Genomic DNA, 14,172 nt, shown 5'->3' with positions numbered 1-14,172 from the left:
AGTTCTGAAATTTAATAAACAAAAGTTAAAAACAATATACACATGTTCAGTGAATGCACCTGAAGGAAGTTTATCTGGTTCTTAAACAGAATCAAACAAACTGCTGTAAACTGAACCAAAGCTTCAGACTGTAACTGGACCACACTCATTTTCAGGGATGGCGACAGTCATCTTAGGTTCTTGAAAGTCTGAAAGTTTACAACAGATGCCAGGTCAATTAGCATATGTAACATTTAAGTGAAAGAAAGGCATAAACTACACTGCATGCAAAGTCATTTGCTATTTGTGCAAATAGTCCTGAGTTAACTGCATGCTCTGGAACAGTACAAGAAAACATTGTTTCAGCTGTTACATTGTCTCTTGTGTACAGTGCTGTGAAAAAGAAATTGCTTCAGAATGTTGAAATTGAAATTTCTTGAGCAGTTTCACTGAAAAGACAAGTTCCTGAAGTAATCCTGCCCTTTTAATTAAATAACATCTTAACTGAAACTTTTTATAAACCACGGTCTGAGTATATTCATTGTGTGAGTTATGTTTCTTGAGAGGAAATTTTGACCTGCCTTAAAAACTGGGGACAAACTGTGGGTGCTATGCTTTTACTGCTTATGTGCCACAAGGGGGAGATGAGGTTCTGGCACTCGATTTTCCACTGATCTGACTCCTTCAGCAAAAGCAATAGTTGGATGATCACCAAATTAAGCAAAAGGAGTGCACAGCCAGAAGCTTGGAGAAGGAAGGATTATGTCCTCCTTTTTAGCAAGTGAGGAATTTAGACTCTTCTCTTGTAATCAAGCTAAATGGAAAAAAAATAATGGATTGCCAAGCTTGAAAATTTGGCAATGCTGTAAGATGAATAGTAAAATAACTATATGTAGTTCAACCAAAGTTCCATACATCTCAAAAAATTCTATTCCATACATCACAGCAACTTTCCGTTAGAAACAGGATTTTAAAAAGAGGAAGAGAACTGAAAATTGTAGCTAAGTTCCTGCAAATTCTACCACAAGCCAGGCAATGATTTGCAGGTGTGGTTTTGGTTTAGTTGAGCAGATGCTACAATACTTTTTTGTATACTCACCCTCTGTCAAATCTACCCAGCTGTCTTCTGTATCAGGTAAAGGGAGTGAAATGCCCATTGCTTTCCTGATGCCATAGGTACTAACAATGTCACCTGGAGTCACTTGTTGTGCAAGTTCTTTCAGGTTGTTGGTTACTCTCTCCGCTAGAAAAGATAAGTGGATGTATTTAAGTGCTATATATACACACACAAAATGGCTGAAATGAGTCCTTCGCCCTGTACACAGTTTAATCATTTAAGTACAATAATGTTTATGCTACAGAAGAGTTTTGTTGTACTGTGTGCAATCGTGCAGGACCTCCAGGGAACTACAACAAGGTGGTTAAGAAGATTAAGAGGAATGAAGCAGCTGCTGACCATGATGCAACACCAACAGTTAAAAGGAGTAAGCTAACGACATGTGGGTCACAAAGCAGCTGGGAAAGATCGGGTGGCACCCACACAGCATTTGTGGCAGTAGTACCTGGCTTTCAGGAGCAGCATTTAGTTTTGGGTATTAACTAGAGAGACTGTTCTTGTTGCTTACAAATGTGGTTTTCCTTCAAGAAAGAAGCTGTAAGTCCTTATACCTTTTAAGAAAGGTAATATTTGATCTGGTTTAGAGCTGGTGTAATAGCAACATGGTAATATTTCTGCAATAAGGGGAATTTATCTTATCACAATGAAGGTGGTTACTTTAGACCACGTATGCTGATGTTTGTATTGTACAAGTCAGTTTTACTTGCACAACTGACACCCTCTGCACCCCACCCTATTTAGAAGGTCACCATCAACAGTCTGAATAACTGTCAAACAGCTTTGCTCTGATAATTAAAGAACATATGGTTAGTATTTAGTATAACAGACTGATAACTAGATCAAACCTGGAATAAAGCTAGCCTAACAGTAAGAATTTGGTACTACTTAAGCAAGGGTTCAAAGACAATAAAAAAATCAAGTCAGAGGTGTTTGGGTATCATCTGGCCCGTGGCATAGAGAAAGCTCCCAATTAGTGCCAGGGAAATTTAGTAATGAAAATACTTGTAATTACTTTGAAAACTTTTATCTGGCTTTACATACCAAAAAAATAATCTTCTAGGCCTAACGGGGCCTATTCTGTGCTGTAAGTTATACTTTTGTATTTCTTGGAGTTCATACAAGTTGGTACTGGATCAATTTCTGCAAGAACAATCAGAAAGTGTATTTACCCAAGTGCATCTCTCTATAAGATGGACCCAGAAGACAAATCATATTAGGGGGTGGTTTTGTACTTAGTCGTTCATTTTGAGCATCCTGGAGTTCTCTCAGAAGCTTTGTTGTTTCATCAAGTTTCCTCTGGAAGATTTCAGCCTCTGTTTAATGAAGAGAAAGTCTCAACTAGTAAGTGTATATTTACTTACATTATGACATAAATATGGTAAGGCTAACTTTGCAACAGGATTAAGAAATCAAAACAGTTACAGACATTTCAGAAGTGCAAGTACCAAGAAAACTCACCCTCAGAATCAAACTCTTCTAGAGGCATGCCAAAGTTTGTCACTGCCTTCAGTGCTGTAAGTCTGTCATTATTAGCAGAGTCCAACCTGGCAGCAATATCAATTTCCATCATCTAAAAAAAAAAAAAAGCAGCAAGGAATAATTTAGATATCAATATCAGCCTTGAAACAACACAATTGTTAGGGAAAAATCAGAACACACAGTTAACATTAGTCTGCTCTACAGGTGAGCATACAGAGGGAATACTGAACAGACATACTGTGCAACTCTTCTGTTCTAGTTCCTCAGTTTGCTGTTCTATTTCATACTCATTTAGAAAATGGCATCTGCCAGAACCCCTGGAGACATGCACAAATGAGGTAGCAACTTAAGACCAGCATCCCAATTAAAAAAATAACAACTCAAACCGAGCTCACTTAAAGCAGAGTTTATCTAAATTCTGAGGTGAAAATTCAAAATCACTCCCAGAACTGGCTGCTGCTGAACGCTTCAGAAGTGCAGCCCTCTCCCTAGCACTGTGGTTGTGCTTTTCCAACTGAGCCAATGTTGATGGAATGCTCTGAGAGACACTGTGTGCCTACAGGGGCACGAGGTACTTGGGAAACTTCTCAAAGACTTCTCTATATCGTGCGAGATTTTACACTGACAAGTTCATGTTAAACTCAATCAGCTTAAGATAGGATGCACACGACAGCTGCCAGCCAGATTTAACAAACGGTTAAACAATCACAAACAAAAATATAAGTATTTTCTTTCAATATTCTTGACATATAGTGTCATTTAAGACAACTTTTTTGAGATTATTAGTCTCCAAATGCCTACAAAAAAGCATGTTTTGTCACGATTCACATGTCTTTATAACTTGTCAAGCTTTCAGTGTACCTGCACGGGCCTCACAGTTGTAAGCAGCTCTATAAATGTGGGGTTAGACATGTTGGTAAGAGTAGTTAATTGATGAAGAAAAATTTTACCTTTACATCTTTTAATGCATCACTTCTTTCATGTGGGCCCTCAGCTTCCTCCAGTGGCTGAAGGAAAGAGAGGATTTTTAAAGAAGGCATTACTACTACTCTTTAAATTCAAAGTAAAAAAATACACAATGCAGTAATTTTAAAGTTAGTTAAGTACAGAATGTCACTGAGCTTTCTCTGTAAACCACGTTACACAGTTGCTGTTTTTCAGAAGGCTTTCTTCACATAACAATGTTTACTAAAATTCATTTTTACAGCACATGTTTTATTATTTACTGGGGGCAGGAAGAAACAAAGGATGATTAAGAGAGGATGAAATGTATTCTGTTTCTATATGTAAGTATATTTATCTTAATACTTGCAACAATAGTGTCAGTGTCACCACTGGGTACTAGAAAAAAGCTAAACTAGTAATGCCAAGCAAAGGTCTGAACTGGGGCTTAAAGTTGACCTTGCGTCCATGAACAATTTCCAGTATTAATGTATCTAATAATTGAATCACTAGTAAAAGGCCATGCTCTGTTTATTTCCATAGTTTACATAAATGTGAAACACAAATCAAGACTTTCAGTTAACAGGAACTGTCTTGTGGAGATTCTCAACTAATTACTGGATTGTCAATTAAGTTAGGATCATCAAATAAGCCCCTTTGATTCCAGCTGTATTTAGCATATACAGCTACTGAAATCTCCTGGGAATTTGAAGAGTAGCTGTTTAGTATTTTTATACAGCACATATCTGAGTTTAAAAGCACTGCACCAAGTAAAGGGAAAACCTTATTACCAACTCTTCTAAACTCACCAGTGGCTGCTAGGAACATGATAAACTTTGGATGGAAACAAAAATCCCTCCATGATCACCTCATTTTGACAACTGCTTATTAGTATCTTCTTACTAAATGGAACAGGAGATAGTGCTAATGGGAGTGGGAGAGCAGACAGAGAAAGAGCTTTCTCCAGTGTTTTGTTTATTTTTGTGTTTCGCTAATTAACAAGCTGGAATAATTCCTTTCCAGAAAATCTATCTGCTAGAGGCTAAGGTTGGTCTTTGCTTTCAGATTTTACCAATTAGAAGGGATCAACAGGATCAGCATCATTTTCCCCTAGCTTTACAGCTTGTGTGCTAAAGCCAAAGCCCAGGCAGTTCACAAATCCACTCTTACCGTTTCTAGTTCTCTGAGAGCTCTAGAATGTCCTCCTTTAGTTAGAACATCAAGCAAACTATCAGCCATTAAGAAAGGATAATCTTGTGATTTCATCAAAAAATCATGAATACTGAAAAAAATCAAAAGTTAGTCAATACTTTCATACCAAACTTTCAATTGAAAAAAATTACAAAGTCAAACTAGAATGGTACAGCATAGAAAACATTAAAAGTAGAATTTGATCTAAATGGCTTGCTTTTGGTTTAATTGTCCATGTCTTCTGTAGCTGAGGAACACATTCAGCTTCCTAACAAAGGAAACACTAGAAAAAGCTGATTGCCTCAGGCAGCTGCATCCATCTGAAAGAGCATTTGCACAGGCACTTAACATTTGCACTAACTGAAGTATTCCCCCATTTCCTATGAATTCACACCTCGTCTATTTCTGAGCTTCTAATAGAACAAAAGGACTCAAACTCAAGTTTTTATAATCAAGAATAATAAAAGCAATGAGAATGAATTATTTTTACTGTAGTAAATAATATGAAAAGCAGTATACACACTGTTTCAGAATTAAACTGGGAATCACTATCTCTGGACTCGGATCTCCTACTATGATCACAGTAGTTTGGTCAGTATTTGACATGAACACTGAAGGCAGTATTTCAGTTCATTAACGTTAAAACATCCAGTTTGTACAAACATTTGTATCACAATATTTTTCTGGCTTTGAACATGAGTCCTTCAGTTAGTCATAAATGTACTTAAATGTTAGACTGTTCTGGGTATCAGTAGCATTAAAATGCTTCAATCTTGGCTAATTTAATTTTACAGGTGAATTCTCTTATTACTTTTTTTTCTCAGAATACCTGAAAGATCCTTGATTGGAGTCTTCCCCATATGTGGAATAGATTAAGTCAGAATCTTCTTTGCTTATGTTGGCAAATGTAGAATCATATGTTGGAGCATAGGAACTATAGGGTCCGTAATTCAAATATGTCACTAACAAATAACAACAGTACTAATTATTACCTCTGATATGTTTGTATCAGATAAAAATAAGAGCTTGTAAAACAATCTACCTAGTGAAACTTTTAGGAACTTTTAGGATCTTATGGTGAAAATAAACTTTCACCAACAGAATAATCATCTGTTCACCCTGTAACATCTTTTAGTAACATCTTTTAGCAACATCTACATCAAATGTATTTTATTTACAACTGTTTTGTTAACAATGTTACCTTAACACAATATGAAAACCCAGCCTGGTGCCAGTAACAGGTGCTCAGCCTCCACACTGAGCTTTTCTAAAGCTGGAGAAAACCCCGTATCTATCTGCTCCTCTGCTCAATATGGATGGACACTTCATTAAATACTCCTCCCCTTTTGTATGTGTAATTTAAGCTAGACTTTGTACTGTTTAGCTGTGTGATAGATACATGTAATAACGTGCTTTATCATGTTAAAACTATTTATATGCTAGTAAGGAGATTAACATGTTTTGTTTATATAAGGAGGAGAATTTATGTTTAAAAAAAAAAATCTGCACTTGCCTGGAGTAACCTTGTTTCTTTTATCTTCTTTGAACCCTTGTAATGTATTAACTCCTGACTGAAGTCTTCCTGCTGTCATACCCAGCTTTACAGGGCAGTAACCTGGTTCTATAATAAAACATAAGAAAACACAAAATAATGAGGGTATAGCTAAGTGATACAGGAAGACATCCAAATTCATTTAATACTTGTAGCCAGAAACTTCCGGATGAACAGGATACAATTCTCCAAGTGTTTTCCTCTCTAAATGCTTCATACTAAAGTCTGTGTGTAGTCTTAACAATTAATCCAGATCAAGTGAGTAGTGCTAGTTAAAGGAGAGAAGATTTAACCTAAATGTTTCCACTATTAGTATTCTTCCTCCCTATCCTGCCCTAACAGAGGCTGCGTCATTAAAGAGAATCCAATTCTTAATGTGGAAGACCCCACTTATTTATTCTTGCTGACATTTCCTACTGCACAGAGGAAAAGGAGAAGTCAAGTTTTTTAGCTTGGTTTCCATCTCATCTAGACCTTGTCAGTTCAGCTCCTTAATGAGCTGGCAGTTAAACAGTCAAACACCTTTTAGCTAGTGGCACTATATAAATAGTACTGACATGACAAAATTATTTGGGACCCAAACAGCTTCCAGTGGCCAATTCTGGAACATCTGTGACCTTCTACGCCAGCAGACACTGCACTGTGTACACAGACCAGACTTTAGAGGAGCCCAGGATTTCAACAAGCCTAAGCATATGGCAGGTAGTCTCTTCTCCAATGGCAAAAGCTTTCTCTTGCAGCTCTCACAAAGAGCTGATGCAAAAAGCAGCAGCAATGGCCACTGAGGGTTCCCTCCAGGTGCTCCTAACAACAGCCACAATTGGTCCCAATTTATGTGCTCCTTCAGCTGCAGCTTTTTAGATTCAGATATTTATCAGACTGTAAAGAAGCATTAGCCAGCATTTGGCCAGCATTTGCTGATCTGCTCCAGCAAGAAAGCAGCAGATCAGGTAGCTGAAAGTGGCTTGTTACCTGAAGCATGCCAACTTACCTCCTGCAGTGAGGTCAACTGGATTAAGAAGGCCCAGAGTTGTTGTGCCATCTGGTTTTCTTCTTTCAAATTCACACTGAAATAAGACCAGACTATTTTAATTTACATATTTGCTGAAATTCATGGTCCTTTAATTATCTCATGAAACTGCCCTATCCATAGGAATCAGAAAGGGATTTGGAGTGACCAGCCAGACTGCTCTAACTTCTTTATTTTCACTAGGTTACTTTATTATTGGTATACGCACAATGAATTAAGAAATTATAAATGTTTTTCTGCAGAGGCCAAGAGATAAAATACATAGTTCTTGCAGAAAATTAAATGGGCCCAGTATTACCAAACTAGGTTTTCTCTCCTGTAACACTTAACAATTTTTCATCAGGTATGTGACTCTTTCAGAACTATGGGTTTTTTACAGGTCAGTTCAAGACATTTTATTGAGGCTTCTAGTATTCATCCTTTTCCACTACTTCATCTGGAATTTCTGAAAATTGAGGCTGAAGGTGCTCTGCTGATGAAATCCAGCATGAGTTCAATAGGCCTTTTTTTTTTTTAAACCGTATGATGTTACACGTATGATCAATTGTGTAAAATGGTGTAAACTGTAGTAAAAGCACACTTCGAGTTTCAACTGATATAAGGTGCTAAGTAAGCCTGGCTTAACCACGTGCAGACAGATGTACCTGGCTGTTGGCAAGACGCCTTGTTAATTTTCCTCCAGATTCCCTGACAATGCGATCAATCTGCTCTTGTTCCCTTTCCAAGCTGTCGTTGCGTGATTTGTCTTCAAGTAGGTCTTTCTCCTTCCTGTGAATAAAACCCACTCTATTTAGTTACCAGCTTTAACAAATTTCACAGACACCAACTGGCTAAATATCACAAAAGGATACAGTGGAGAAATAGTTTTTGTCAACTATGCAAACTGTTTTTGTAGACAAAACATCTAACAAAAAAAGTGCCATTTAATCTCAATGTGTTTAATACAGCTGGGAAAGACAAAGATTTATATCTGCAAATGTTAGTAACTGCACAGGCCTGTGTTTAGCTTCCATCAGCCATACTTATGTCCTAGTTTAGCATGTGGCCAGATTCTGTTATCACTCCCCCAAAGCTATGGTATTTTTGGTACAATAAAATATTAGATACCCTGATTTTTATTATCTGTATTTTCAAATCTGTGAAAATAAAGTCACTAGTATTTCAGAACATTGAAAGGGGTATCTCTAGGTATTAAAAGATATTTCAGGAAGTATACATTCTGTAGCTATATATTTACATGTTTCAAATACCATTAGTAGGCAAAAGGTACTTGAAATTGGCCATATAGTTTTATACCAAATATAGGTATTTCAGTATAGCAACAGGTCATGCTTGCAAGCTGTCTCCAGAACAGCACTACTTATGTGAAATAGACATTAAACCAGAAAATAACTGAAGGAACAGAGCTGATGAGCAGTACAGAGTCACCTACAGAAAATTATGATGGCATCATAAAAGATTCTAAACTTATTTATTCTTTATATATGAGGATGCTTTATAAAAATGCTGTTCCCTTGACATATGTCTTAGCTTATATGCAGTATCAGAAAGACAGAAACCCACATCCATTTGTCCCTCAAAGTTATCTTGTTTCTGTAGCATTTAAGGGGTGCATCCTATAACTGTTATTGAGATAATACTTCACTTTTTGTGCTCTTTGCTAGGTGTTTTGAATGCTTTGGTGTCACCATCCATGGATTCTCCTTTGTCTTTCCCAAAACCATTTTCATCTTCCCCACTTTGCTGCAGTTCCATCTTGTCCTTCTGCTTCCTTGTCTTCTGCAGGTCAGCCATGAATTCTATACTTTGTTTCAGGCTCTGAATTCTCTCCTGAAAAACACCAGAATGCTTTCATTTGCTACTTCAGCGCATCTTTTCCTAACCTAACCACAAAGGGTGATTTTTTTTTGAGTTCTTTCTTTCTTATACTAGCAAGTATAAAATTAGTTTAGAAAACAAAATACTAAATGCAAATATTTCTTCAATATGATCTGGTAGCAGAAATAAGCAGCAGCATCTATTATTAAAATTCTAATATGCAAGCATTTGACAAATATTAAGCATGATTTTGTTATTGTTTTCATGAGATGCCTGTAAGAAAAGTGGAATGAAAGAGGAGACAAAAAGGAAGAAACATATTTTAAAATATTTTGGTTTGTATTTTCTATTACCTGGCTAAGAATCTTCATCCCTGAGTGCAGCAGTTTTTTTGCAGCTTTGTAGTAAATGGTGTCTGGTTTGTTGTAAATCATTGCATTAGTGCACATCAGTTTGAAGTTGTCCTGTACAGACATTAGTAATTTCAGAATGAAAGTTAAAACCTTATAGTATACTGTGTTAAAATCCTTGTTGCAAATGCAGTGTCTTGAGCTTTAGGGAAAAAGAACTTCAAAGCACATTTTACACCAATAAATTAAAGAAATTTAGTTAATTAAAATTTAAACAGAAGTATGTATATTAGATTCAAGTCTCAAATTAGCACCCCAATAAATATCCTGATAGTATTCTTCAGTGTTCAGTATTGTTTGTAGTTTTTACAGTTTAGTCTTAACTAAAATTATCCATTTCCCTGACCAATCAGCAGCCATTAAGAAAAAGCAAAGTGAAGCAACATAAAAAGGACAACAAAGCTGACTTTAAAAACAGAAAAGCTGGAATTAAAAGATAAATCATTATAAGAAATATGCCAAAGTTTCTTCAATGAAACGAAATGAATGTTTGTTTGAAGTTAATTTCTTGAACGACTGAACTAGAAACTTTACTTCTGTGCTCACTGCAGAGCCTGAACAGGTAGGCATGTTTCACCACAATTTCAGCTATTTACAAAGACAAAAAGTTAAAATTAGTAACTAACCAGAAACAGCTGAAACAACTGAGAATACCCTTAAGTTTTGGAGCTCTAAAGAAGAATGGGCAAGAAAATACAACCAATAATATTAACTAACATCTGCCTAAGTTCAACTGTTAATTACACACAAATTCCACTTCTCGTGTCCTCATCTAGCCCAGTAAAGAACCAGAGAATGTTTCTGCTGAAGCCAACAAAACAAGCCCTCCTTGTCCATCCCAGTTAAAATGGTCCAGGGGCCTCCAAAACAAGCTCTCAAATGCACTACTACTACTAGACACACTACAGCACAGGGTTAAACCACTGCTGCCAACAGCACTGAGCTCATCTTGCCTTTGCTAGATGTGCCTTTACATGCCTAGATAAGCCTGGCCAGAATAGAGGTGACAGGCAAAGCCAACAAATTCACCAGATTCCTTATGCTTTGAGAGGAAATACATCCAAACCAAAATCTAAAATTACAGACTGAAGGATGAACTGACAGATTCTGTTTAATCCTGCCTAAATCTGAGACCATCCACATCTTTGAGATGCATATTACAAACCAGAAGCATTTTCTCTTTCATTCCAGAATGTATTTGCTAACTCAACAAGAAACTTTTGTTTAGGTAGAAGTATCGGTTCTTTTGGCATCTTCATGTTCTCCTGAAATACTTGATTTCAAGGCAATTGAGTATAATACTTCTCTGCAGTCAAAAGAAAATTTACAGAGTTACCTTTAATTCTTCTATGGACTGGTAGCCATTGTTCTTGATCTTCTCTTTCATAGTACTAAAATCCATTGGGTTTTTAATGATCATGGAATAGCCAGGGGCAATGAAGTCAGTCACAGGAAATGAAAAGAAAGAACTTGGATCCTTTCTGTTAAGAAATGAAAGACAGTTTATGTTTCAAGTTATAACAATTTAACATATTGAGTTTGGAATTAAATGGAAAAGAAAGGACTAAGCTGAAAAGGAATCAAAACCATAAATCTAGAAATGGCTTGTGGCAGCAGAATCATTTTTGAAGGTCACTAAGATCCCATATGCAAACCTGTATAGCAAAAAAGTGCTACTAACATATTTTGGAGATTAACTCTGTATTTTGATAACTACAACTGTTCCCAAGAAGATTAAAAATAAATCCTTCTTGAAAGGCTTTCCAAGAAGTAGTTTTATATTATAATTAAGTCACTGAAAAATAAAGGAAACAAACATCAGTCCTTGCTTCCTCTGAAACTAACAGAAAGGAAAAAGCTTGTTTCTAAAAGTTGTGAAAGTGTGTGTTTATGAGTATGTTAATTTTCAGGTTATGTAACATTAACAGGTTTTTACATTAATGTTTTCTAGACTTTTGATGATCTCTGACATATACTGATGTTCCTGGGTGCTTCTAATAGCACTAAAATCAAATAAAATTGGTTGGTGTTTTCTCCTTAGCATCAAGCTTAGTTCATAAGTTAACAAGGATCCCTCCTCCAGAACCACTGTTGTTTTGCTTTTCTCTAAACTCTGCAGCATGATCTTGGCCTCCTGTGCCAGTGTTGATACTACACACCCTGGTGAAAGCCTTGGCATTCCAAAAAGTTTTCCTCAGGCTTTCTTATGACTTAAGAGTACTCCAAGTCACTACAGAACAGCATTTAGCTCTGCACAGTGCAGAAGCACAGTGCAGGTATTCTGTGGAAACACCTGCACAATAGTGTCTCACTGAGGCAGGATTCAAAACCAAGTGGCCACTTCTGGCTGCATGAATGCAAAGGTCGCCCAAACAAACACTTGCTGCTTTTTGAGAGCTGGTTGTTAAGTTTCTTGAAATTGACACCAGGATCTTGAAACTTTCAGGTTAAGAGAAAACTCAGAAACAAAGTTTCAAGCTTAATCTGGTGGGACAGAACCGTGGAAAGATTTTTCAAACACTCTGGTACAAGACATACAGATACTCCTGATTCTTAGTCAAGTTCATTCCAAACTCTTGTGTCTCTCTAAAAAAAGGTTGTTATAAAGAAAACCTCACATTCTTGGAAAGTTGTCCTATTTGTGGAAGTTCTTAAAAGTTATTTAGATTTGAAAGTGGAGGTGTTCACAAGAAGCCTAGGCTGAGGAGAGGTAAGTAGGCATTTTAAGCTAGTACTGAAATTCGTGAAATAGTCCTGTTTGCAATGTTTAGCAATCTATTGAGTCAGCTCTTTAGGTGCCTCTTCCCTTAATATGTCTTATTCTCTCTTCACAGCTCTGAAAGCCTGTAGCACAGACACTTACCTCTGCAGCTGCCTCATGAGTTGATTCAGAGCTTCCTGAAGTGGTGTCTGCTCCACCTCTAGATCAAAAAGAAGTGGGGGGAGAAAGGGAGTGAGACAGACTTTACTGCAGGAGGTACTAAACTTCCAAGATACTAGAAATCATCTAAACAAAACTGATGCAACTTGAGAATCCATCATAAATGAAAAGAATACAGTGGCAAAACCCACAACATTTACAGGGAATTTACTCTTCTCAATGGCTTTACTTAATGTTCTTCTCCCTCTGACAGAGGTACCAGGTACCATTCTGCAGAACATCTGTACAGCAACACCATTTCAAATATTGGCATGAGAGAGCAAAAAATGTCAAGTCACTTGCTATGGAAACAAAGAACAACAAAATGGGAGTGAATTAAAGAAAACTAGATTTAACAAAAGAAATTAATTTTTTTTCTACCTTCTTGTTTTGATAGAGTACTTGTTAGTGGTTTCTCTGGTGGCAGTTCTAATCTGACAGAGGTCTGACGTTTCATTTCCTGTTCTCCCTCACTGTCTGCATGGTCACGATCTCGTTTCTTTTTATCCTCCTAGACAAAGAAAGATCATCACAGAAACTTTGAGAATCTGCAAAACCAGTATTAAAAAAAAAGTTTAAAAACGTTGTGTTCTTTAGGTACTGTCTCCATCTGCTGGACAATTCAGCTATCCAATGCAATGTATCCCAGGATTATTAAAAACAATAAATGTGACAGACAGCCACTTAGGGCATGACAGGAGTGACACTGCACTGTTCTGTGCTTAGAGAACTGTCTCCAGTTAAACCTCCTAAGATGATTTTTGAAGGTTTTACAAAAACCAGTAGGAAAAACTCAGGAAATTTAAAAGTATTGTAATTACACATCCCATTAAGAACCCTGAGAAGAAAACACATTTTTTTCCTTTTCATTTCAGAACCTGTAAAGTCTTCATTCTGTTTTACATACATGGATTTACAGACACAAAATCCCCCCCTTTAGTTTTCTGTGCTCTTATAGTTGCCAATATTTTTTCAAACATGAGAAATTTCAGATTCCTTCACCCATGTTTTTCCAATGAAAGTACCTGGAGAAAGGAATTGGCAAATCTAATATACTGAGTTTGAATGTAAACCAGTTTACGGATATAAGATGTGAAAACTAGAGAAAGCTGAAGCTTTTTTTTTTTCCCCCTAAAATGCACTGGCATCAATATGTACCTTGACTTTTCTCTTTCTTTTCTCCTTTTCTTCTCCAGGAACTTGTTTCTCTCCCTTCTTTCTCTTTTTCCTTTTTCTGTCCTTGTGTTTTTCATGTTCAGATTTGTCTTCATACAAGCCGGAATCAAGTCCCGCACTTCCCGTAGAGAGCTCGGCGACTTCGCTCCCTCCCACTTTCAGCACCAGCTTCAGCGGCTTCTCCACGTACTCTTGACACAGCACAAGAACCCAGCCGTGAGCACCGCAAACAACACACTCTCGCCCTCTTCCTCAGGGACGCAGAACCCTCCTTCCCGAGCCCGCCCCGGCCCCAGGCCGCACGTTCTGCCCAGCCCGGCCCCGGTTCGGCCCGGGCCCCGCTCAGGCCGCTCTCAGCGTCACCCCCGTTTCCTCACGCCGGGAGGCCTTGCAGGGACAGGCGGCAGTGAGGGCCCACGCCCGCCTCCCGGCCTTCCCCCCGGCTGCCCCGAGCCCGCCCACCCACCCTCGTAGGGGTGCTTGTCCGACTTGTGCTTCTTGTGCTTCTTCCCCATGGCGCCCGGGCCCGCACAGGCCGCGGCCTCGCGCCGACACCGG

At 37.7% G+C, this 14,172-nt stretch overlaps 1 protein-coding gene across 2 annotated transcripts; it reads right to left on the bottom strand.

Annotated features, from left to right (window-relative positions):
* Positions 1-14,166, bottom strand: BRD7 (bromodomain containing 7). Of its 2 annotated transcripts, none has more exons than XM_009997449.1 (17): positions 14,081-14,166; positions 13,597-13,805; positions 12,820-12,949; positions 12,382-12,439; positions 10,855-10,999; positions 9,462-9,572; positions 8,936-9,120; positions 7,935-8,058; positions 7,252-7,327; positions 6,222-6,329; positions 5,538-5,670; positions 4,688-4,799; positions 3,526-3,582; positions 2,555-2,666; positions 2,266-2,409; positions 1,079-1,222; positions 1-188 (listed from the first exon to the last, which is right to left on the bottom strand). In XM_009997449.1, the coding sequence occupies exons 1-17, from the start codon at positions 14,127-14,129 to the stop codon at positions 124-126; spliced, it is 1,962 nt and encodes a 653-aa protein (XP_009995751.1). In that variant the 5' UTR covers positions 14,130-14,166; the 3' UTR covers positions 1-123. The 2 variants fall into 2 exon arrangements, with proteins under 2 accessions (XP_009995751.1, XP_009995752.1); XM_009997450.1 differs by having other exon boundaries at positions 3,532-3,582.
* Between the last annotated feature and the right edge of the window lie 6 nt (positions 14,167-14,172).

The sequence above is a fragment of the Chaetura pelagica genome, unplaced genomic scaffold (genome assembly GCF_000747805.2).
Source record: "Chaetura pelagica isolate M959 unplaced genomic scaffold, ChaPel_1.0 scaffold425, whole genome shotgun sequence".
NCBI classification, from domain to species: Eukaryota; Metazoa; Chordata; class Aves; order Apodiformes; family Apodidae; genus Chaetura; species Chaetura pelagica.
Note: the sequence above shows the minus strand (reverse complement) of the source record. Positions and strands in the feature narration are given on the sequence as shown.

Bases quoted from the DNA above. Each gene is read 5' to 3' on its own strand.
- BRD7 (XM_009997449.1), bottom strand. From the start codon at position 14,129: ATGGGGAAGAAGCACAAGAAGCACAAGTCGGACAAGCACCCCTACGAG. The intron at 2,410-2,554 runs GTGAGTTTTCTT...TTCATTAAACAG, and splicing joins AGAAGAGTTTGATTCTGAGG to AGGCTGAAATCTTCCAGAGG. The intron at 1,223-2,265 runs GTAAATACACTT...TATCTTTTCTAG, and splicing joins TTATAGAGAGATGCACTTGG to CGGAGAGAGTAACCAACAAC.